The sequence below is a fragment of the Lampris incognitus genome, chromosome 2 (genome assembly GCF_029633865.1).
Source record: "Lampris incognitus isolate fLamInc1 chromosome 2, fLamInc1.hap2, whole genome shotgun sequence".
Lineage (NCBI taxonomy): Eukaryota > Metazoa > Chordata > Actinopteri > Lampriformes > Lampridae > Lampris > Lampris incognitus.
In genome coordinates, this window is record NC_079212.1 from 84,082,569 (window position 1) to 84,107,451 (window position 24,883).

Sequence of the window (24,883 nt, forward strand, 5' to 3'; positions counted from 1 at the left end):
CATTGTTGAAAAGCGTCTTTTCCACCTTGAAACCGGGTTTCCGTAACGGGTCGGGGAGTGGCAGGCATTTTTCCTGTGAGGCAAAAGAATCCATGATTTCAAGGCGAAGACACTTTCCAACAACGTTGTAAAACGACAGTGGTGACAGGAAGCGGACGCATTTTCGCGCATGCGTTGAACAAATCAGGTTTCTGCAACGGATCGGGCAATGACAGCTTAAACACACTGCCGAGCCGTAAATTGCTTCCACATACTGCCGACAGGAAGTAGACGCGTTTTCGCGCATGCGTTGAACAAATCGGGTTTCCGTAAAGGATCGGGGAATGACGCCCCCCTCGCTCTCCTTCCTCCTTCCCTCTCGTAACTCCTCCTATATTCATAAAATGACATTTTTGAAGAAGTTACCAAACCTGCCTCGTGTACCTGCACCAGTTTGCCCGTCGCAACTGGCAAAAATTCCTATGTCTGTCGATGCATAGTAAACAATATTGTTCAGCTCATCTGTTCGTTACCCCATCATTGTTATGAAACACTCTTACTTATAGGCCAAGTATTTATAAAGATCGCCATTTCCAAAGTACCTGCGGCACCTTGTGTGACGATCTCTGCTCTCTGAAGACAGCAAAATGTATCGCAGCAGTTAATCTATTGTAACGATCACGGATGAATAGGCTCGGCAGCCCTTGGCTAACAGGTCGGTCCCTTTAGTCGACTGGTTAACGTTGTCGCCCGCGGTGCGGGGAATCCGAGTTCGCGTCCCGGCTGAAACGGTCCGGCCGAGCTGCCCCCCGAATTCGCTACTCTATGTATAAAAAAATGTTTTTCAGCGAATCTCTGTTACCCAAACATTGTTGTGAAGCATTGTTCTATTTCGTGCAGGCTTCGCCCTTTAAGGCTATTGCTAGCGGGTTCCTATGGCTAGCGGGTTCCTATGGCTAGCGGGTTCCTATGGCTAGCGGGTTCCTATGGCTAGCGGGTTAATATCGCTAGTGGGTTTAGCGATATAAACCCGCTAGCGATAGGAACCCACTAGTGATAGCCTTAGAGGACTGCGCGTATACTCATAGAATCTGTAGTTACAGTAAGTAACTTACAGTTTCCTGATAGATGAAGTATTTGTAAAGATCTCCATTTCCAAAAGTACCATGATGCCCTGCGTGTCCACACGACATGACTGGCATTAAGTTAGCGACACTGCTCGGCAGTGATTTGTGGATTTCATTCGGACAGAATGGATTTTTGTGACTCAGAGTACAGCCCCAGGAGCAGCCAGAGACTGGTTTCCCACAGTAGATTTACTTGATGGATAGCTGTCGGTATATAATAGGAATTTCGCCAAATAGGGCAAAATTGTGTTAAAAGAAAGTTGCCTACATTAGCTTCAAATTGAGAGAACAGAAAATCCAAACTAGCATTCTCATGACCAAATGCAACACTGCATTGTGACAGTGTCCAGATGACCTAATGACAAAAATAACAATAGAAGAAACTCGATGTTGTACAAGTACTGGTAATATACGTAGAATAGATCCACATTGGAATAATTCATTTGCCATTTCCCCCCCAAATTAACGTGAACCCGGAGCTCATGTTTGGATGTGATCACAGGACGGAACGGGATCTGATGTCTGATGATAAAACTTCTTGCACATGTTGAGAAATCTGAAAACGGGGCTTTCCAGGAAAAAACTGGAATTGAATTGGTGGTCTGAATGGGAGGCTTATTGAGAACCTGAGGATTTGAAATCAAGCAGAATCACGGGATTTTTGGCACAGAAGAGGGTAAAGGGACACCTCATAAGCCTGAACATGAGGTAGAATTCCAAAATTTTCCTCAAAAATGTTACCTATTGGTGAAAAGTAAAAGCTGTTTTTTCCATTTAAGTTCTCAGGGTTGACTGATCTGGTTTGCCTAACAGAGTTAAGTGAGGTTTTCCCAGGTATTATTTGATTGCAGTTCCCCAAATTCCTTGAAAATAAATGTGATTCTTTTCACTGCATCTAATGCTCAGGGATACGTGTATAGTTCCATGTAAACACGTTCCTGTGCTTTAGAAAAACTGAATTGATTCTAGCCAAGGTATACCCCATACAAACAAGAGGAGGGGAAATCTAATACCACACATCTACTGCGCTGAATATGAGCGAACTACCAAACCTACTAAAATACATTCTGGTAGATTTTTAGAATTGTTAAGCGCATCAGGAAAACATAATTGCCCTTCAGTAAACATACGTATATGAACCCATTTTTCTTCCAGAAATGCAATAAGTGGTTTGTGATACGAAAAAATTAAGAAAAATAACTGACCCTTAGTCATATTAATAACAATGGTTAAGAACATTCGTACAAATTAGAATATGCCAACTACTGACTTAAATATACTTGACTTGAATATTGACTTTGTTTCTTTATAAATTAAGACTATCAATAATTATTTTGTTATTAAATAACTGAAACATATTTTTTCAAATCACAGACCAAAGTACAAGTTACCTGTAGCCTTGACCTTAAGAAGCAGTTGCTTAAATGCTTCACAAGGTCTTTAGCATATTTTGTATTTCATCCGTGATACACTCACAAACAACATAATCACACAGATATTCTAACAGAGAGTAAATAAATCATTAAGCATAAACATATTGTGGTGTCCTTGGCTGACACAAACATATTTAATTATTTGCTTTTAATTAGGTGGCAAACCCGGCTTCAGAAAGTAGAAGTACTAACCATGTATTTGCTCCACCCATGGACTAAACCAGCTGATTTAACTAAATAGTTCTCTTACCTGGCTGAAGTGCTGTGCTAATTAGAATCAGCTGGTTTAGTGCATGGGTGGACCAAATACATGGTTAGTACTTCTACTTTCTGAAGCGGAGTTTTCCACCTCTGCTTTTAATAATTGAAAAAAAAATCCTTCCATTTTCTAACCTAATTTGCTGAATAAATGTTGTTTGGGTACTGGTAAATAGAAACCTCTTCATTTTGGGAAGAGGCACCAACCAATGAATCTATTCATCCTCTCTGACCTTCACCTTCACCCTATGCCAGGCATTACTCAGTACCCCTCTCAGATTCCAGATGGGCGCCACTGAGTCTGGCTGTGTGTTATAGCTGTTGTCCACCGCCTTGCAAACTATTTCAAGTTCTTGAGCCTCAGCAGGTATGGGTGCCGTCAGCTCCCACAGCTTCCAGGCCCAAGCCTGGCCCGGCGGTGGCGACGGTGTAGGGGTTTGTTCCTTGTCACTACTCCTCAGCTGGGCCACCTGCCACGTTTTCCCTCCGTCCAAAGAAACATCCACCCGTACCACCTCCCGACCACCGCCGCTCCAGGCATAGCCCTTCACGGTCACCTCCTCTGAACTGCGATCAACTGTAGAACCGCCTGTTGGTTGGGTGATAGCTGACTGAACAGGTAGCTCCTGGATGGCTGGAGCAGACTTGAAGTCCACTGTATCCCAGTCAGTTCCTGGGGAAAAGCCCTTGTAGTCATTCTGTTGCCAATGGCTACTACTCTCATCTGCACTTACTATTATTTTACCCAGCCACTTGACATTACGTGCACCAACTGTGCCTGGCACAATGACGCGAACAGGGTAGCCGTGATCTGCAGGAAGATCCTCTCCGTTCATTTCATAGGCAAGTAACACATCACCTTCTTCACTGACTGCTTTGTTCAAAGGTATGGAAGCTCCATAGGTGGTTCCTGTTACATCTTTGTCCAGCCCTTCAAACTGAACATGGTGAGCCCACTGGGCCATGTCTGGCCTGTAGCCAGCCGCCAGAAGTACATCCCTCAGCCTCGCACCTGCCCATGTGGCATTACTGATAGCAGCAATGCCCCAGTTAAGCCCTTTGACTTGCTTGACCTCATTCATCTCCGACCGGCGGTTACCTGCACACTGCAGTGTCACAGTGATTGTGTGCTTGGGGAATTGTGTCTTTAGGTCATCTAAAGAAAGAGTCAAAATTCCTCCAGGCAGCCCATCCACATGAAGCCGGTATAAAGCAGGGTCCACATGTGGCACCGGCAAGTGGTTCCTCTTAAAGAAGATGGCAGAGGGGGTGATGTAATTGTCAGAGAGGAGCTCGGGTGGTGTCTCAGCGTTGAAGGGCTTGAGACTGTTGATGCGCAGGACAGGGTGACGGTCAGGGTCGGACGAGTAGGGGTCAGAGGGTTCCACAGCCTGCTGCCGCTGCTGGTCCTCTGCACTCAGCTCACCAACCTTGTATCAGCAACAAACAAACAAAAATATTAATAGGGCAAATGGCTCAAACTCACGGCCAGTTTTGGTTCAGAATAATCGAGAAATTAAAAGAGATGCATTTGTTTTTTGGTAAATTGAAAAACAAATTGGACCAAAAACCAGGTTTACTCAGCAATATGGAACAGCCACAAAGCATTGTCCACTCCCATTCAGCTGCCTATACTTGTATCCTCTTGTGGTTATTGGCTATTTCTTCCTATAAGGCCACCGATGTAAAGTAGCAGTAATCGTAGAGATAATAAACACCTTATTTCCGACAAAATATAATTTTCCAAACAAAAATGTTTTGTCACTGAATTATATAAATGAAAATAAATATTCAGCAATTTCTGGTTGTTAGGTGTGAGTAGGGTTAACTGACTAGCTGTTCAAATGTTTGGAAATATGCTAAACATTCAAATATACTCATTTAAACGAAAATCTTTCTAGTATTGAATGAGTTTCAAGGAAAATATGTTTCTTACAACTGTCATTTTTGATTATAAAATGTTTAAGCATTCAAATTTTGAGAAATCAGATCTAATGATTCTTACAAGTGTAAGAAAATATAAGAAAACAATTGGTTTTCTTATATTTTAACCCAGTATCACGTCTTTTCGTGTCATAGTCACGAAGGATTAATCTATGGATTCGTGCTGTGCTGACCAGCACGAAATACAACTGTATTTCAGTTGGAAGGCTGTTTCGTGTCTGCACCACGTTTTTTTTCTTCTGTAAATCGGGACTCAGGAGCGCAGAAGCCGTATAGGTTAGGGTTAGGGCCGGAGAGGATCCGTCGCATATCGACCTGTGGATTTTAAAGACACCTTTAACATTTCTCAACACAAAAACACGAAATTGTCCTTCATACCTCAACAATATGACAGGCTAGTGTTACGCCCAATCGTTTTCATTATTTCTCCTTTGATTCTGGGAAATCAAGCATGTTTTCGTCGGTTTCAAAAGCAGAAGGCTACGTTAGCCTACCCATGATCCTCAGCGAGTTCGAAAGTCGTGCGGAGTGTCACGAAAAAAGAAAATTCGTGTCCATGTACACGAATCAACAGATTAAATGTCGTGACTATTTCACGAACTGCTGTGATACCGGGCTGGTTGAAAGAGGTGGCATAGTGGTGCAGTGGTTAGCGCGGTCGCCTCACAGCAAGAAGGTCCTGGGTTCGAACCCCAGGGTAGTCCAACCATAGGGGTCATCCCAGGTCATCCTTTGCATGTTCTCCCCTTGTCTGCGTGGGTTTCCTCCAGGTGCTCTGGTTTCCTCCCACAGTCCATAGACATGCAAGTCAGGTGAATGGGCCAAACTAAATTGTCCCTAGGTGTGAATGTGCCAGCCCTGTGATGGCCTGGCGGCCTTCCCAAGGCTTCTCCTCGCCTGCCTCCCAATGATGGCTGGGATAGGCTCCAGCATCCCTGCGACCTTCAGTATCAGCGGTTTGGATAATGGATGGATGGATAGATGGCTGAAAGAGAATGGGGCGAGTCAATTGGGAGCCAGAATTCCTTATGGAATCTCAAATGGCACATTGCCAGGAAGGATTAACAATGTGCTATGGAAACATTCCAAGGGCTGCGAGCTGTTTTCAGAATCAGAATCAGATTTTACTGGCCATGTAAGTTTGCACACACATGGAATTTGACTCCGGTTTCGTGGCTCTCACAGTGTACTTGATATATACACAAGGATTGACTGGGTGACATGGTGGCCCAGTGGTTAGCACTGTTGCCTCACAGCAAGAAGGTCCTGGGTTCGAACACCCGGCCGTCCCAGGTTCTTTCTGTGTGGAATTTGCATGTTCTCCTCGTGTCTGCATGGGTTTTCTCCGGGTGCTCCGGTTTTCTCCCACCATCAAAAAGACATGTATGTTAGGGTTAATACTCCTGTCTGGGCCCCTGACCAAGGCAATGGAAAGATGAACTGGAGTTGGTCCCCGGGCGCTGCAGTTGCCCACTGCTCCTAAACAATAGGATGGGTTACATGCAGAGAACACATTTCATTGTAACCTACAATGACAAAGTAAAGTGGCTTTCTTTCTTTTCTATATACAGGAGAAATAAGAGGTGATAAGGTGCAATGATGCAGAGAATATATCAGAGATGCTGAAATAGATGTTAGCAGGTTACTTACATACATGCCTGGGATAGATGGACACGACAGAGCATACCAGTATACATACAATGTACAGTACAGAATATACAACATGGTTGGATTTATTTGACACGCTCCAACACACTCTTTACACTAGATTAGAACAAAAAAGATTAAAACAAAGATCAAAAGACTACAGACCATAGGCCTTAATAAAAAGGTAGGTTTTTGGTAGTCTTTTAAAGTTGTCCAAAGAAGAAGCATTGTGGATCTGTGCTAGAATAGAGTTCCAAAGGGTGGGGGCTGCCACACTAAAGGCTCTATCCCCAAAGGTCCACAGGCTGGTGTGGGGGATGGAAAGCAGCCCCATGTTTGCAGACCACAGATTCCAGGATGGAATATAGGGGTTGAGGAGGTCTGATAGGTACTGGGAAGGATGGGCATGGAGGGTTTTATAGGTGAGGAGAAGGATTTTGTAAGAAATGCGGGATTTGACCGGGAGCCAGTGAAGGTGGACAAGGGTGGGAGTGAGTGATGTGTTACCAGGGCTTGGTGCGGATGAGCACCCTGGCAGCTGAATTCTGGACATACGAAGCCTGTCTAGGGCTTTGCTCGGTATCCCAGACAGGACTCCATTGCAATAATCCAGACGGGAGGTGATGAAGGAATGGATGGGGGTCTCTGCCACAGAGTCTGAGAGTAATGACCAAAATCTGTAGGTTTTCACTGCAGACACCGTGCTGTTGCATATGGTGAGGAGGGGGCAATGTTGAGGGGCTCCTCCTGAAGTCCACTGTCATCTCCACAGTTTTGAGCTTGTTCAGCTCAAGGTTGTTATGGCCACACCAGAGGCCATCTGTTCAACCTCCTGTCTATATGAAGACTCGTCACCATCCTGGATAAGGCCAATGATGGTTGTGTCGTCCATCAACTTCAGGAGTTTAACAGATGGACCACCTGAGGTGCAGTAATTTGTGTAGAGAGAGAAGAGTGGAGGGGAGAGCACACATCCCTGGGGGGTGCCAGTGCTGATAGCCCGGGTGCTGGATGTGATTTTCCCCAGCCTCACCTGCTACCTCCTGTCTGTCATGAAGTTTTTAATCCACTAGCAGATGGGGGCTGGTACAGTGAGCTGGGATGAGTTTGGAGTGGAGGATATCTGGGATGATGGTGTTGAACGCTGAGCTGAAATCCACAAACAGGACCCTTGCGTGTGTCCCTGGGGAGTCGAGGTGTTGGAAGATGTAGTGCAATCCCATGTTGACTGCATCCTCCACTGACCAGTTAGCTTGGTAGGCAAACTGCAGGGGGTCGAGCAGGAAGCCTGTGATTTCCTTCAGGTGGGCCAACACCAGTCTAAAAGGATTTCATGATCACAGACATTAGGGCAACAGGCCTGTAGTCATTTAATCCTGTGATACGGGGTTTCTTGGGGACTGGGATGATAGTGGAGTGTGTTCCATTTGTACCCAGGCCTCACAGCTGTCTGTCACACACTCCCCCATCCAGGATAATATTTTCTTGATATTACAAGCCCAATAATAATAAATCAAATTAGGCAGAGCAAGGCCAGCAAGCTTTTTAGGTCTCTGCAATGTGTTTTTTTTTAATTCTATGTGGTTTACCGTTCTAGATAAATGAAGTGATACTCCCCACTAATGAATTAAAAAAGACTACTTGATCAGAATGGGGATATTTTGGAATAGGTAAGTAAATTTTGTTAATATAATAATTTTAATAAGATTGACTCGTCCAACTATGGACAGGGGGAGCTTCATCCATCCGGCCACAATTTGTTTACATTTTTTTTAAAAATTCTTGGTGAAAATAGCTGAGAAAGTGCATGTGATTTCAACCCCAAGATAGTTAAAGCCGTTTTTGACTATCTTGAATGGTTAATGTGAGATAGAAATTAGGGTAGCTGCCTGATTAAGGGGGAACATTTCACTTTTCTGAAAATTAACTTTGTATCCTGAAACTTTTCTAAACTTAGTCAAAATACCAGTAATGGGAGGAATGGAAGTTAAGGGGTTCGAAATATACAACAGAAGATCATCTGCATACAAAGACAGTTTATAAATTATGCCCGCATGTTCTACACCCAGAAATTCCCTAGACTGTCTAAGAGCGATGGCTAAGGGCTCAATGCCAACAGCAAAAAGAAGGTGTGACAAGGGGGCAGCTTTGCCGAATACCCCTGCCAAGTGAGAAATATCTAGATTGTTGTCCATTGGTGGTCACACTCGCCAAAGGAAGAAAGTACTCTAATCCAACAGATGAGGGCATCGTCAAATCCTCATTTATTTAGGGTTGAAAACAAATATTGCCATTCAACCCAATCGAAGGCTTTTTCAGCATCAAGTGATACTGTGGGAGTGCAGGAATGAGGAGACGGAGAGGTCGAGTCGAGTCAATCCCGTTTACTCGCCACACAAAACAACACCGATACAGCACAATCTCTCCTGGCAACCAGCTAACCAACCGCTAGGCTGCTGCAAACATGGCTCCACCCTGGAAACTCTAAGCAGTGCCTACGTCAGCACTCGGAATGTCCGCCTTAAAGGAGCAGCAGCCCCTGGTGAATCTACCCTCATTTGTGTATCACCACAATACAACAATTTCGGGGGAGCGGCTCGGAGGGGAGTACATAATATTTAGTGATTTTCTCAAGTTTGAGCTGGAATGCCTGTTTAGAATGACACCCGTTTGGTCTGGAGATTTAATCTGAGGCAAAATCTTCTCTAATCTAGCTGCTAGAATTTTAGCTAGTATCTCATGATCTACATTTAATAAGGAAATCGGACGGTATGAAGCACACTGAAGTGGGTCTTTATCCTTTTTTGGCAGAATTGTTATCAACGCTTGTGGTAGGGCTTGCGGAAGGCACCCCACTGACAGAGATTCATTAAACATGGCTTGAAGCAGGGGGGACACGTTGGAAGCAATTTTTTTGTAAAATTCAGAGGTGAAGCTAGGTGTCTTATTATTTTGTAAGGATTTAATAGCTTCTAGAATTCCTGTCTCAGAAATCTCCCCACCCAGTGAGCAGTTTTGTAGGACCGAGACTAAGGGAAAGGTTAGGTTCTCCAGGAAGGAATCAAGTTGTGGACGATTTCCATCATATTCAGAACAATACAGCTAACTGTAATAGCGCTTAAAAATGTTGTTAATTTCTATCTGGTCCATTACCATTTCACCTGCTTGACTGCAAATCTTAGTGATTAAGCAAGAAGAAGCAGCTTGATGTGCTTGCTGGGCTAGTAGCTTGCCGGCCTTGTCACCTGATTCACAAGTGTTGTACTGAGCTTTTGTGAGTAGACATACTGCCCTGTCTGTAGAAAGTAAGTCATATTCTGTCTACAGAGGCAGTCTTTGAAAAGGGTTGGAATAGGAGAGGAGGAGTAGTATCTATCAATGTCAGCGATGGATCTAGAGATATTATCGAGTCTTGTTTGTTTTTGTTTTTTTAACCTCAGAGTTGGTTGTGCTGCAGTGTGTGTTGGTCAGCCGATCTCGTTTGTTACTGCTGGTCTGGAGTTTGGTGCTCCACTCGTCTGAGTGATGGTGCAGAAAGTATTCACAATATAATTCATGTTCGTCTTGCAAAGGTGATTAAATACTTGCAACTGCTTTCTGAAGATGCAATATAACTCTAGCATGTGCGCACTAGACTGTCCATGTGTTGCAGTCCTCGCCCCCCCCACACACACAATCATGGGAAAAGGAGTGGCTGTAAAACGGAGGATAATTTTTTTTTTTGAGAATCACAACCCCCACAAAATGACTCATTTCACTGTCATAATTTGATCCACTTGGTCTGACAACATTTGGAAAGTCTAGAAGAGCCGGTCGATTAAATCATTTTATCCCATTCAAGTTAGCAGAGGAGGGCTAAACTGGAAGCTAGCCGGCTCGGTTGGCGCTGGCAAAAGTCTCTGGTGTGCATGGGCCAGTGGGGGTGGGGGTGGGGGTGGGGGATTCCCCAGGGTCTGGATGACTAACTCAGTGACTCCAAAACCCGGGTGTCTTTAGTGGGTGACTCATAAACTCGGGACAACAATAAAAAGAGTCGAACCTCGCATCGCTAATGGGTGGTACTATAGCGAGGTGGGATGAGCGGAGCGCGTGCACAATTTCCAACTTGATACAAGATGGATATTAGATACTCCTCGCCCACTAAGCGCCCAGTTTACACAAGCTGCCACTCTCATCGTAAAGACTGTTCTGCAGCAGTTCTACATACTGTGTAAACCCAGCATAACTTGATAACATTGTGGCCTCTGGTTGAGAGCGTTTAAAGAGGGTTTTGTGTGAAAATAATCCAGTAATCATCAGGTGACCCACCTTGTACTCTGAGAGGATATCCAACACGTGATCCTGGCTGTGCACAGCATATAACGCCCAAAAAGGCTCAAGGGCCCCACCTGCTGCAAGCAAGATCTTATCGCCACCAGGGTGCATAGCCACAAACTGGGTGATGTCGTAGACACTGCCTTTGTAGGTGACCCACACGCCATCTTCCATAGAGCGATGCTTTGAGACTTCCTCCTGGGTGAAGATGGGCAGATGGGATTCCTTGCCCACAGTCTGCACTGTTATGGTGGCTGCCTGCTCAGCCTGCACAGGAGAACAGAGATGTGGCATGTTAAATTAATTTTAGGATTGATCAATAAAGACATTTAATAGCACAGAACTGGGAAGTAGGGGTAACCATGTGATAATTGTGCCTAAATTCATTGTAAGCAGTATATCCTCTTCAAATAACCCACTCTGTTTTAGCCACTCTGTAGTCCACCCATCCATTATTCAAGCTGCTTATCCAAATCCGCGTCGCGGGGATGCTGGAGCCTATCCCAGCAGTCATTGAGCAACAGGCGGGGAGACACCCTGGACAGGCCACCAATCCATCACAGGGCTGACACATTCACACCTAGGGACAATTTAGTATGACCAATTCACCTGACCTACATGTCTTTGGTCGGAAACTGGAGCACCCGGAGGAAACCCACGCAGAGAACATGCAAACTCCTCACAGAGGATGACCTGGGATAACCCCCAAGGTTGAACTACCCTGGGGTTCGAACCCAGGACCTTCTTACTGTGAGGCAACCACGCTAACCACTGCACCACCGTGCCGCCGCACTCTGTAGTGTGCATGTTGGATGCTTCAATTGCACTTTCATTTACATGGTCCATCGCTCTCAAACATGTTTTGTTCTCTAGGAGCTACTTCCTTTCACACTAAAAAATAATAATAAAAAAATTCTCCTTTGCCTTGTTTTTCAGGTTGGGATGCTTAGTCTGTTAATGTTGACGTAGTAGAGACTTTTTCAGTGATGGATCCTATACATAATGATAATTCCCAGCACACTAAGTTAGCAAGTGCTGAGTTTCTTGTTCGGCACAAGTACTTCTGTCACACTACAGTACCCAACTGTCTTGATCCATTTACAATCAAGGGATGCTGGGTCGCTATGTGTTTAACAGCAGTCTTGCCGTTAGCATGTCAAATGATTTATTGTTACCTAGCAGAGGATAACAGTGAAACAGCAACATGTGTAGACACACACAGAGCTGGGAAATGAAACGCTACAGTTACAATAGCAACACCTTCGTCACGCTGTATACTCCTGGAAATATGCTCACCTAGGCCTTACAGCTAACACACACACACACACACACACACACACACACACACACACACACACACACACACACACACACACACACACACACACACACACACACACACACACACACAAAATAACATCCACTGAAAAATGGATGCATAAGCCTTCCTTCAAACCTTTAACAATTTCTGATAAATCAGCTCATCAAAAATGACCCCTCAAGTAAATAAACCTTATGTAGACAGAGTTAAGGTTTTAATTCCGTCTTTTTACTGTGGAACCTTATAATAACAACAAAAAACAAAAACAATGCTTGAGCAATGATAAACAATAAAATGTAAAACAGCAACACCACATACTATCAACATTTCATTAACCATATACAGTTAATAAGTGGACTACCATCAATAATAATATCTCCCTGGTTTTAATGACCCTAAATACAATCTACATTCATGCGATGCTAGTGATCATTTGACAGAAATCTTGTGGTGAAGCACTGCAGTGGGTGGCAGCTGTCTTGAGTAAAAGTGTAAGTGGTTGGAGGCAGCTAAAAGCCCTGACGTTCCAGGGAAAAGAGAGCCAGACATGAGGGCATGGCAAGCTGGATCCCCAACCACACCCATCATATCTTGTTGGTTTTATTAGTGGGCTAGCTGCAAGCTGGCACACTTATGTTCTTCCCAGTATTTATTAGTGGGCTAGCCCACTAATGGTGAGTTGGACTGGAAATGTGGCCTACGAGTGGCGGACATTCAAACAGCGATTCACGCTGCCCCTGCAAGCCCTCGGACTGGATGACAAACCGGACGCACGGGAGACCGCACTGCTGCTTACCGTCGCGGGGCCTCGAGCATTGGAGGTACACAACACGTTTGTGTACACCGACGCAGCTGATGAGGACACGTTCGTTGAAGTTGTCAAGAGGTTTGATGAACACTGTTCCCCAAAGAAAAACGAGACATTCGAGCGCTACGTGTTTCGCATGCGCAGGCAGCAACATGGTGAGAGCATTGACATTTTTTTGACAGACTTGAAATTGAAAGCTAAGACATGCAGTTTTGGAGAGCCGCATGATTCAATGACCGGGGATCAGCCATGCTAGTGAGGTAGCAGCCCTGCAACATGCTAGAACGTTCGGTGGTGGCGCAAAGGAAAGTGAAAGAGACATCGCAGCGATGGCCACTGTGCCTACACTGGCACAGAAACAGAGAACATCATGGCAGCCGAAACAGCAAAAGGGCTTGGAGATTTTTAATTGTAAAAGATGTGGCACTCGACATGCAGCAAAACAATGCCCAGCTTATGGCAAAGTCTGTAATGTAAAGGACAGAATCACTACGCGAAACAATGCTTTTCCAAGGGGAAGCAAAGCCGAGGTGAACGTGCGCATGCAGTGGAAGAAACTGATCTCTGATTCATTCTTGGTGGGAATGGGAGCGCAGGAAGATGTCACGCCTAAAGGGGCTGAACAGTCAAGTGTGAATACACTTGAGCAGGACAAGTGGACTGTTCCATTGCATATAAACGGAGCTGTCATTCCTCTCAAGCTGGACACAGGAGCAAAGACTAACTTGATGAATGAGCTCGACATCAAAGTCATGAAGGTAAAGCCACGCATTTGTCCAAATTCTATTCCACTCAAAGCCTACAATGGACAGCTCATCAACACCAAAGGCACATGCAGACTCAAGGTGAGAGTTAAAGGAAAGAAAACACAACCTCATGTTTGTAGTAGTTCCAGAGGGACACGACTCACTGCTAGGTGACCAGGCATGTGAAAATCTAGACTTAGTCAAGAGGGTGGACCGCATCAATGTCAGTGCACAGAACAGTGTAGAGTCAATAGTGGATCAGTATCCAGGCAGCTTTGAAGGGTTTGGTGTCTTACCATTCACCCACAAGATAAAGCTAAAAGATGATGTTTAGCCAGTCGTCCATGCTCCCAGGCGGGTTCCAGCGCCTCTACGAGACAAGCTGAAACAAGAACTCGACCGAATAACGTCACTGGGAGTCATAAAAAAGGTGGAGGAGCCCACAGAGTGGGTGAATTTGATGGTGTGTGTCAAGAAACAGAATGGCGACCTACGCGTGTGCATGGATCCGAAAGATCTGAATGCTAACATAAAGAGGGAACATTACCAAATTCCAACCAGAGAGGAAAGAACAAGTGAGGTGGCTGGTGCAAAGTTCCTCAGCAAGCTGGATGCATCCCAGGGCTTTTGGCAGATAAAACTACATGAGGATAGCACAAAGTACTGTGCATTCAATACAACGTTTGGCCGCCACTCTTTCCAAAGGCTGCCTTTTGGAATCTGCTCTGCTCCCGAAGTGTTCCACAGGACCATGGAGCACATCATATTGACGGGGTACGTGTGAATGTGGATGACATCGTGCTATGGGGATCCACACTGGAGCAGCACAATGAGAGGCTCATCAAAGTGCTCCAAAGCCTCCAGAAGTATGGAGTAAAGCTGAACAGAGCAAAATGCCAGTTGTGTGAACGAAATCACCTTTCTGGAAGACAAGCTGTCAGAAACAGGTGTGGAGCCAGACAACAGCAAGGCGACAGCAATACTGGAGATGTCCAGGCCCGAGGATAAAAAAGGTGTGTTGAGAGTGCTGGGAATATTTAATTTCATCGGCAAATTAATACCAAACCTGTCCTCAAAAACTGTGCACCTGAGAGAGCTGTTGCACAACAGAACTGAGTTCAAGTGGACTGAGGATCATGAAAAGGAATGGACACGACTGAAAACCACTCTCACAACAGAACCAGTGCTGACGTTCTTCGGCCCGTCCAAAAAGATAAAGATATCCACTGATGCATCGAAAAATGGGATTGGAGCGGTGTTACTACAGGCTGATGGAGAACAATGGAGGTAAGTCGCCTACCCACCAAGAACAATGTCCATGGCTGAATGTCACTATGCACAAATTGAAAAGGAGTGTTTGGGACTGGTATATGACTTTGAAAAATTCCACAGTTATGTCTATGGCTTACCAACGTTTGTGGCAGAGACAGACCACAAGCCGTTAATAGCCATCATCAAGAAAAACCTCAGCGAGATTTCACCAAGAATTCAAAGACTGATGATGAAGCTACAACGCTGTGATTTCGACCTGATCTACCCACCGGTAAGCACATGGTGCTCGCCGATGCTCTGTCCAGGGCGACGACGCAGAGTGAAGCATGCAGTGGGAGCTCCACAGAGACAGATGTGACTCTCCACGTGAACCTGATTACTGAACCACTGCCCGTGTCTGATATGAAATCCAAGCAGATTGCAGCTGAAACAGAAAAGGACAGAGGCCTACAGAAAGTCATCAAGAATCTGAATGAGGGTTGGCCTAGAGGTGAATGTCAACAGTATTACAATATCAGAGCCGAGCTGAGCGTCGTCAACAGGCTTCTACTCAGAAAAAACAGAATTGTCATTCCTCAGTCACTGAGACCAGAGATACTGAAAAGGCTACACGAGGGGCACCTCGGTATGGAAAAATGCAAGAGAAGGGCCAGAACAGCCGTTTATTGGCCAGGAATCAATGCAGACATCGATAGGCTGGTCTCAAGCTGTGAGACCTGTCTTAAGTATCACGCAAAACAGCTAAAAGAGCCAATGGCAATCACAGACCTACCAGACGAGCTGTGGCAGAAAGTTGGGACTGACCTGTTCCACCTAGATGGAAAGAATTACCTGCTGGTGATCGACTACCTGTCAAATTATCCAGAGATGGCGCTGCTTGCCAGCATATCTGTTACTTGTGTGGTTATACACATGAAGTCAATATTTGCAAGACATGGAATCCCACGGATCGTCTACAGTGACAATGGACCATGCTACAGCAGCAGAGTTCCAGGACTTCGCCAAAGAGTATGACTTTCGACATGTGACCTCAAGACCCCTGAATGCCCAGTCAAATGATAAAGCAGAAAAAGGAGTTCACATAGTCAAACAGCTGCTCAAGAAAGCACAAGACAGCTGCTCAGATCCATATCTAACTCTGTTGAGTTACCGAGCTTTGCCGCTTGAACATGACAAGTCTCCTGCTGAGATTCTGATGGGACGTAGGCTACGCACCACACTTACCTGCACTGAAGAGCAAAACAAGCACAAAGAGGTGAAACAAAAACAAAAGCATCTGCAAAAGAGACAAAAAGCAAACTATGACAAGTCATCGAGAAGCTTAGTGCCACTGGCAAGACATGACACGGTGAGACTCGAAGACTCCAACAGCTGGAATAAGAAAGCCACTGTTCTGGAGGAAGTAAGTCCAAGATCCTACACAGTCAGAACAGAGGATGGTCAAATCCTGAGGGGGAATCAAAGGAGCTTGCCGAAAACACAAGAGACACTGCAAGAACAAACAAATGAAGAAGATCCGACCTGCACCCCATCCCCTGAACCGCCAGCTGAGCAGAGACGCACATCAACTGCACACTCACCTGAACACTCACCTGTGCTGAGAAGATCCACATGCAAGGTCAAAGCACCTGACTGGCTGAATCTGTAATTGTTGTTAAAAAAAAACAAAAAACAAAAAAATGAGCAGTATCCTTGTGAGTTGTCTTGAAAGAAAGACCGAAATCAACATGAACACTTAGTAAAAGGAACCTGGTTATGTTGTTAAAAAGATATATATAGTATATGCTTGTTTATGCTGTTGAAAAAAATAGATATATGTTTGTTTATGCTGTTGAAAAAAAATTTTGTTCTTGCTTGTGGGTGACAAGAATGTTTTTATTACAGTTTGAAGTTGCTACTAAGGCTAGATGAATAGTTTGTTTGTGCATAGCTACAAAGGCAAAGGCAAGGGGATGTGGTGATAAGCGTTAATACTAATATACTGTAGCGAATTCGGGAGACAACGCAACCACAGGAACTGCCGCGGCCGGGAAGCGAACCTGTATCGCCCGCACCGCAGGAGACATCGCTAACCGCTCGACTAAAGGGTCAGACCCGCCAGCCAGCGGCCAGCGTGTCTCCTAATCCATGCACGTTACAATACTTACCACCTGAGGGCAGTAGCCACAAACTTAGTGTGCCGGACCAGAAGTACAAGACATCCTCTCAACGTTAGCCAACACAGGGGAGGTGAGGGGTTATGCGGCGGCGGTCCGCGCTTTGAATCAGTACTTTGTACCCCAAGTTAATGCAGCATTTGCTCGGCGAACGTTTCACAAGTCCTCTCAGAACCCTGGTGAGACCATACAGCAGCTCACTACCCGCCTACGACAGCCTGCCAGAGGTTGTGACTTTGGGGGGGATGCTGATGATCAGATAAGGGACGCTATCCTGAGCAGGTGTACTTCGATGTAGGTGAGAAGGAAGCTGTTGGAGGGAGGGCCAGCAGGTTTAAGACTCTCCCGCACATTGCGGCTAGTAGCCTCGCAGTGCGAGAAGGTGGAGGAACAGCCGTCAGCCATGTCGGGCGCGAGGAAGGCAGAAACAGAGACTGTCCATCATGTTGCACAAAAAGGAGGGAGACACGTGAAACATTCCAGAGGGAAGCCGACAACCAAAAGCGATCAAAATGAAAGGAAGTGTTACAGATGTGGACATACAGACCACCTGGGCAGGGACCCAAAATGCCCCGCACGCGGACAGACGTGTCATAAGTGCAGCGGAAGGACCACTATTCAGCAGGATGTCGCACCAAGCCTAAAGGTGCCAAACAACGTGTGAGTAATGTTGAGGAACAAGGTGACTACGCATTCGTTGTTAAAGAAAATAACACAACTGAGAGACTTACCTTTTCTGTGGGGGGAGTAAACCTGCAGATGTTAGTTGATTCGGGGGCGACCAGTAATGTGATGGGTGAAACCACATGGGAGAGACTAAAATCACCATGTATAATATGTCATTCATACATTCCCAAGACAGAGAGAAAGCTGTTCTTTTATGGTGCTACAGCCAACCACCATCTGTTAAAGGTGCATGCTAGTGTGATTGCAGTCGGAAATAAAACTGAGCAGGCAGAGTTCATTGTGGTTAATGGCGTAGGAGAGGCATTGCTAGGAAAGGAGACAGCCATGAGACTTGGAGTTTTGAAAATAGGAGTCGATGCTGCAGCTGTATTGAACATAAAACAGTCACTTGAACAGCAGTATCCAGAGCTATTCCAAGGGGTTGGAAAACTGAACTCCAAGCAGGTTAGCTTACACATCAACCCAGACATGAAGCCTGTCACCCAGCCTCTTAGGCGCATACCATTCAACCTCAGGGAGGCAGTAGAGGCCAAAATAAAGCAAAATACCGCAGACCCACTGTCACGATTGCTGGGTGAGACAGCACAACGTGAGAGACACAATCACGGCTCGGACGACGTGATTGTACGTGAGGTTTGTCGCTGTCAGCGCCACGCCAAAGGCTCTCACGACCAGAGAGGTGGAGGAGGCCTCTGCAGCCGACCCAGAGCTGATCGAGGTATGAAAGGCAATCACAAATGGGCGGTTTGAGAACTGCAAAGCATATGCAGCCATAGAGAATGAACTGTGCATAGTGGGATATTTGGTCGTCCGTGGGACAAGTATTGTGCTACCCTGCATCCTACACGCACGAGCGCTGGCGTTAGCACATGAGGGACATCTCGGGATAGTGGGGACAAAACAGCACCTGAGAACCAAGGTTTGGTGGCCGGGGATGGATCGAGCGGCTGAAAAACACTGCAAAGACTGCCACGGTTGCCAGATAGTAGCCAGACCCGACCCATCAGAACCACTGAGACCCACACCCGTTCCAGACGGGCCTTGGCAGGATGTGGCTGTAGACTTGCTTGGACCCCTGCCATCCAACCATTCCATTCTTGTAGTAGTAGATTATTATAGTCGCTATTACGAATATGATATCTTGACATCTACAACAACAGAGAAGGTTATGATAACCTAGAGTCAATATTTAGCCATCACGGCTTACCAGTCACCTGTAAATCAGATAATGGCCCACAGTTCAAGTCTGAGCTATTCCGAGAATATTGTGAAAATAACGGCATCACACATCTGAAGACAACAGCTGAAGGGGCTCAGGCCAATGGAGAGGTCGAGCGCCAGATTGCATCACTAATGAAGAGAATCAGGATTGCTCATTCGAAAGGCCTGGACTGGAAAAGGGAGCTGAGAAAATATGTGACTGTGTACAGGAGCATCAACCATACCACGACAGGGAAGAGTCCAGCAGAATTGCTCTTTAATCGTAAAGTGAGGAAAGCTGCCAGACGTCACAGAGTCACGCACAGACATGGAAGTGCGTGATCGGGACCGTGAGAAAAAGGGACAAATCCAAACTGTACACAGATGAACGCTGGAGAGCTCAGCGCTCAGAGATGGAAGTCGGTGACACCGTGCTTGTAAGGCAAGACAAAGTGGGTAAGTTTACCACTCTCTTCAACGCTACACCACACAAAGTTGTGAGTAAAACAGGGAGTCATGTGATTGTAGAATCTCCAGCGGGAGCACGGTACGCAAGGAACAGTACTTTTGTGAAAAAGTATAGGACAACTGGACCGGAGGAGACAACCCATGAGAAGGACGACACACAAGGGGTTGAGGACATCACAGTGGACTCTGATAAGGACACAGTGCCCCCGCCAACACCCACTGAAACCAGCGTGGCAGACCTGCCTAATGCAGGCAAGCCTCAGCGGGCCAAACGAGCGCCTCAGAGACTGTCTGACTATGACGTGACTTGAATTTAAAGTAAGGGCACGGGTGACATGAGGATCGAGGACTTTTTAGTTTTATTGTCAGACACGGGTTTGTAAGATGTCTGGATGCAAAGAAATTACAGAATTAAATCATCAGACACAGGCTTGTAAGATGTTTGTAGATTTTCAAGGAAAAAAGGGATGTCATGTGTTGCGTTTGACACCTGTGGGTACCCGTAGGGGGTGATGTCATACCCGGAAATGTTGTAACAAGAGAATTCACTCAGTAAATTGTTGAAATGCGAGTATGCGTTTGTCGTTCGTTTTGATTCAATTCAGTGAATAATGTAATGGTCTAATTTCAAGTATTAAGACGTAAACACAACACCTGCATAATTATTAAACGCGCACGCATGCACACACACACGCACGAACTATATAGGTGTGCGCATGTGCGTGTTTAATATTTATGCTGGTGCAACACAACAGGCACAAAAAACGTACTTGGCAGCAACTGAAGATGAAATGAAAAAATATAGTTTGAAACTGGTATAATTTCATTACAAGCACTTGTGATGTTGTTTAGCCTACCCTACCTAATTTAAAAAACAGCATTATATATATACACTCACCGGCCACTTTATTAGGCACACCCGTCCAACTGCTCATTAACGCAAATTTCTAATCAGCCAATCACATGGCAGTAACTCAATGCATTTAGGCATGTAGACACGGTCAAGACGATCTGCTGCAGTTCAAACCGAGCATCAGAATGGGGAAGAGAGGTGATTTAAGTGACTTTGAACGTGGCATGGTTGTTGGTGCCAGACGGGCTGGTCTGAGTATTTCAGAAACTGCTGATCTACTGGGATTTTCACGCACAACCATCTCTAGGGTTTACAGAGAATGGTCCGAAAAAGAGAAAATATCCAGTGAGCGGCAGTTCTGTGGGCGAAAATGCCTTGTTGATGCCAGAGGTCAGAGGAGAATGGCCAGACTGGTTCGAGCTGATAGAAAGGCAACAGTAACTCAAATAACCACTCATTACAACCGAGGTATGCAGAAGAGCATCTCTGAACGCACAACACGTCGAACCTTGAGGCAGATGGGCTACAGCAGCAGAAGACCACACCGGGTGCCACTCCTGTCAGCTAAGAACAGGAAACTGAGGCTACAATTCGCACAGCCTCACCAAAATTGGACAATAGAAGATTGGAAAAATGTTGCCTGGTCTGATGAGTCTCGATTTCTGCTGCGACATTCGGATGGTAGGGTCAGAATTTGGCATCAACAACATGAAAGCATGGATCCATCCTGCCTTTTATCAACGGTTCAGGCTGGTGGTGGTGGTGTAATGGTGTGGGGGATATTTTCTTGGCACACTTTGGGCCCCTTAGTACCAATTGAGCATCGTGTCAACGCCACAGCCTACCTGAGTATTGTTGCTGACCATGTCCATCCCTTTATGACCACAGTGTTCCCATCTTCTGATGGCTACTTTCAGCAGGATAACGCGCCATGTCATAAAGCTCGAATCATCTCAGACTGGTTTCTTGAACATGACAATGAGTTCACTGTACTCAAATGGCCTCCACAGTCACCAGATCTCAATCCAATAGAGCACCTTTGGGATGTGGAAGACCGGGAGATTCGCATCATGGATGTGCAGCCGACAAATCTGCAGCAACGGCGTGATGCTATCACGTCAATATGGACCAAACTCTCTGAGAAATGTTTCCAGTACCTTGTTGAATATATGCCACGAAGGATTAAGGCAGTTCTGAAGGCAAAAGGGGGTCCAACCCCTCACTGGCCACTTTATTAGGTACACCTTGCTAGTACCGGGTTGGACCCCCTTTTGCCTTCAGAACTGCCTTAATCCTTCGTGGCATATATTCAACAAGGTACTGGAAACATTCCTCAGAGAGTTTGGTCCATATTGACATGATAGCATCACGCCGTTGCTGCAGATTTGTCGGCTGCACATCCATGATGCGAATCTCCCGGTCTACCACATCCCAAAGGTGCTCTATTGGATTGAGATCTGGTGACTGTGGAGGCCATTTGAGTACAGTGAACTCATTGTCATGTTCAAGAAACCAGTCTGAGATGATTCGAGCTTTATGACATGGCGCGTTATCCTGCTGGAAGTAGCCATCAGAAGATGGGAACACTGTGGTCATAAAGGGATGGACATGGTCAGCAACAATACTCAGGTAGGCTGTGGCGTTGACACGATGCTCAATTGGTACTAAGGGGCCCAAAGTGTGCCAAGAAAATATCCCCCACACCATTACACCACCACCACCAGCCTGAACCGTTGATAAAAGGCAGGATGGATCCATGCTTTCATGTTGTTGATGCCAAATTCTGACCCTACCATCCGAATGTCGCAGCAGAAATCGAGACTCATCAGACCAGGCAACATTTTTCCAATCTTCTATTGTCCAATTTTGGTGAGGCTGTGCGAATTGTAGCCTCAGTTTCCTGTTCTTAGCTGACAGGAGTGGCACCCGGTGTGGTCTTCTGCTGCTGTAGCCCATCTGCCTCAAGGTTCGACGTGTTGTGCGTTCAGAGATGCTCTTCTGCATACCTCGGTTGTAATGAGTGGTTATTTGAGTTACTGTTGCCTTTCTATCAGCTCGAACCAGTCTGGCCATTCTCCTCTGACCTCTGGCATCAACAAGGCATTTTCGCCCACAGAACTGCCGCTCACTGGATATTTTCTCTTTTTCGGACCATTCTCTGTAAACCCTAGAGATGGTTGTGCGTGAAAATCCCAGTAGATCAGCAGTTTCTGAAATACTCAGACCAGCCCGTCTGGCACCAACAACTATGCCACGTTCAAAGTCACTTAAATCACCTTTCTTCCCCATTCTGATGCTCGGTTTGAACTGCAGCAGATCGTCTTGACCGTGTCTACATGCCTAAATGCATTGAGTTGCTGCCATGTGATTGGCTGATTAGAAATTTGCGTTAATGAGCAGTTGGACGGGTGTGCCTAATAAAGTGGCCGGTGAGTGTATATATGTATATATATAATTTGTTTGTGTGTGTGTGTGTGTGTCTGTGTTGAGTAAGTGGAACACTTGAGATAAAACTTGTTTTTTTTTCCAATGAATACTCCTCACGTATTGACTTGGTCAGCAAGTTTCTGCCATGCTAGCTCACGTTCTTTCGCTGCTGCTCCTGTATTTATTTTTTTCTCAAAATAATACTCATATTTTGCATATGCATTCATGATATTTGGAACTCCAGTGGGATGAAGTAGGACTTTTTCCTCACTGGTTGTCATGCCGAGTCATAGTATCGGAGCGCCATTTGGCTTTTTGTAGTGGTCACACACTTAACTCGGAGTGAACGTATCCAGGGTTGACTGAACGAGCTCAGATCAGCTGTTCTGAAACTGAAGACTCAGTTTGACAGCTCAGTTAGTCAACCCACAGACAAGGTTTAAATCAGAGTCTGTTAAACCTGCTTTCTGAAACAGGTCCCCCGCTGCTTCCGGGATGGACAACAATGATAAATAAGGGCAAAACAACTTGTTTATTAAAACAAAGATGGTTAAAAGCATCAAGGATTAAAAACGATTAAAAGACTAACACCAGACATCTTAGAGTATTTTACTGGGTAGAGAACTGCATGCGTCTGGGTCCCCGTGCCTTCAGATTGAGGGCTCTCCATGATCCCAGTGTGTTCTTTGGGGTGTGGAGCCATTTTATCTCTCAGGACAGCCAGTCCATACCCAAGTCAACGACATGCACATTTCCTACTAGATTTTCCATTCAACCAGTGGCGGCTGGTGCTAAAAATGTTTGGGGCGGGGGGGGACGACGCAATTTACCTTGGTGCAATTCACCTGACAGCTGCTCTAATGTCCACACAGTCACAGGGTTATTAAGAAGGACAATGTAGCCTACAGATTTTATCAGGGTTGGTAGACGGTGGATGATTGACGGTCAAGACGAGGCGTCGTGGTGGGTGTGAACATGATTGACAGGCACAAGAACTGTCCAATCACATTAGATCAAAAAACATTAAAACAATACCAATTCAAGGGAGTGTGCTACTTGAGCCTAAATGTTAAGGGTCTACATTCGCCAGTTAAGAGGAAAAAAGTTTTGTCTTATCTGAAATCTAAACACTGTGATGTAGGGTTTCTCCAGGAAATGCATTTATTAGATCAGGAGGCAAGAAAACTACGTACTGGGTGGGTGGGATATGTCTGTAGCGTGTGACTCTAGCCACAATAGGGGGTGGCTATACTGATTAATAAGCATCTCCAGTATAAATGCATTAAGGAGACCACAGATGATTCAGGGAGGATCTTAGTAGTTCTAGCTGAAATACAGGGCCACTCAGTTATTCTAGCAAATGCCTACGCGCCCAACATTGAAGACCCATCCTTTATTGGTAGGTTGGAGTGTAAATTGAGGGAGATGGGAGACCACCCAGTCATCATGGGGGGAGATTTTAATCAGGTGTGGGATCCTGTTCTGGATCGTCAGCCTTCAAGGCCCCAACCCCGTAGGTCAGTGAGTGTATTGAAGGATATGTGCAAGGATCTGGGCCTGGTAGATGTATGGCGCCTACATAATCCAACTTCCAGAGAATATACATACTACTCCCCACCTCATGGCACACTCTCTAGGATTGATTACCTCTTTATCTCAGACTCCATTGTATCCTCTGCAATATCCTCTAGTATTGGTAGTATTCACATTTCAGACCACGCTCACGTAATGGTCAGCATTCTCCCCTTTAACAAGTTGAATAGGACTCCAAGATGGAGGATGAATTCAAGCCTTCAAGATAGTAGAGGTCATTAGAAGCCTACCATCAGGTAAAGCCCCTGGCCTTGATGGCTTCACAGCTGAATTCTACAAGTGCTATGCACTGGAGTTAGCCCCCATGCTATTAGATATGTACACAGAGGCATTTCAAAATGGCTCCCTTCCCCCCTCCCTGATGGAAGCAGTTATTACTGTAATTTTAAAAAATGGTAAAGATCCAGTAGATTGTAAAAGCTACAGGCCCATCTCATTGCTTGGCTATGATGAAAAGGTGCTATCGAAACTGCTAGCCAACAGACTCAACAAAGTCATCACTACCCTGATCCACCCTGATCAGGTGGGCTTTATCCCCAAACGTAGCTATGCTGCAACATCAGACGCCTGAAAGACATTATGTGGGCCACTCGTGATACGAACTCCCCCTCAGCGGCCATATCTCTGGATGCAGAAAAGGCGTTCGACAG

The 24,883-nt window shown here is 45.6% G+C and overlaps 1 protein-coding gene across 1 annotated transcript in view; it reads right to left on the reverse strand.

Annotated features, from left to right (window-relative positions):
* Positions 1-2,880: 2,880 nt before the first annotated feature.
* The window catches only part of suox (sulfite oxidase), a 35,869-nt gene continuing 13,866 nt past the window's right edge, over positions 2,881-24,883 (reverse strand). The window contains exons 4-5 of the mRNA XM_056275007.1: positions 10,697-10,969; positions 2,881-4,227 (exon numbers count right to left, since the gene is read on the reverse strand). Of these exons, the coding sequence (XP_056130982.1) occupies positions 3,013-4,227; positions 10,697-10,969 (1,488 nt within the window). The 3' untranslated portion in view covers positions 2,881-3,012. The remainder of the gene's footprint in view (positions 4,228-10,696; positions 10,970-24,883) is intronic.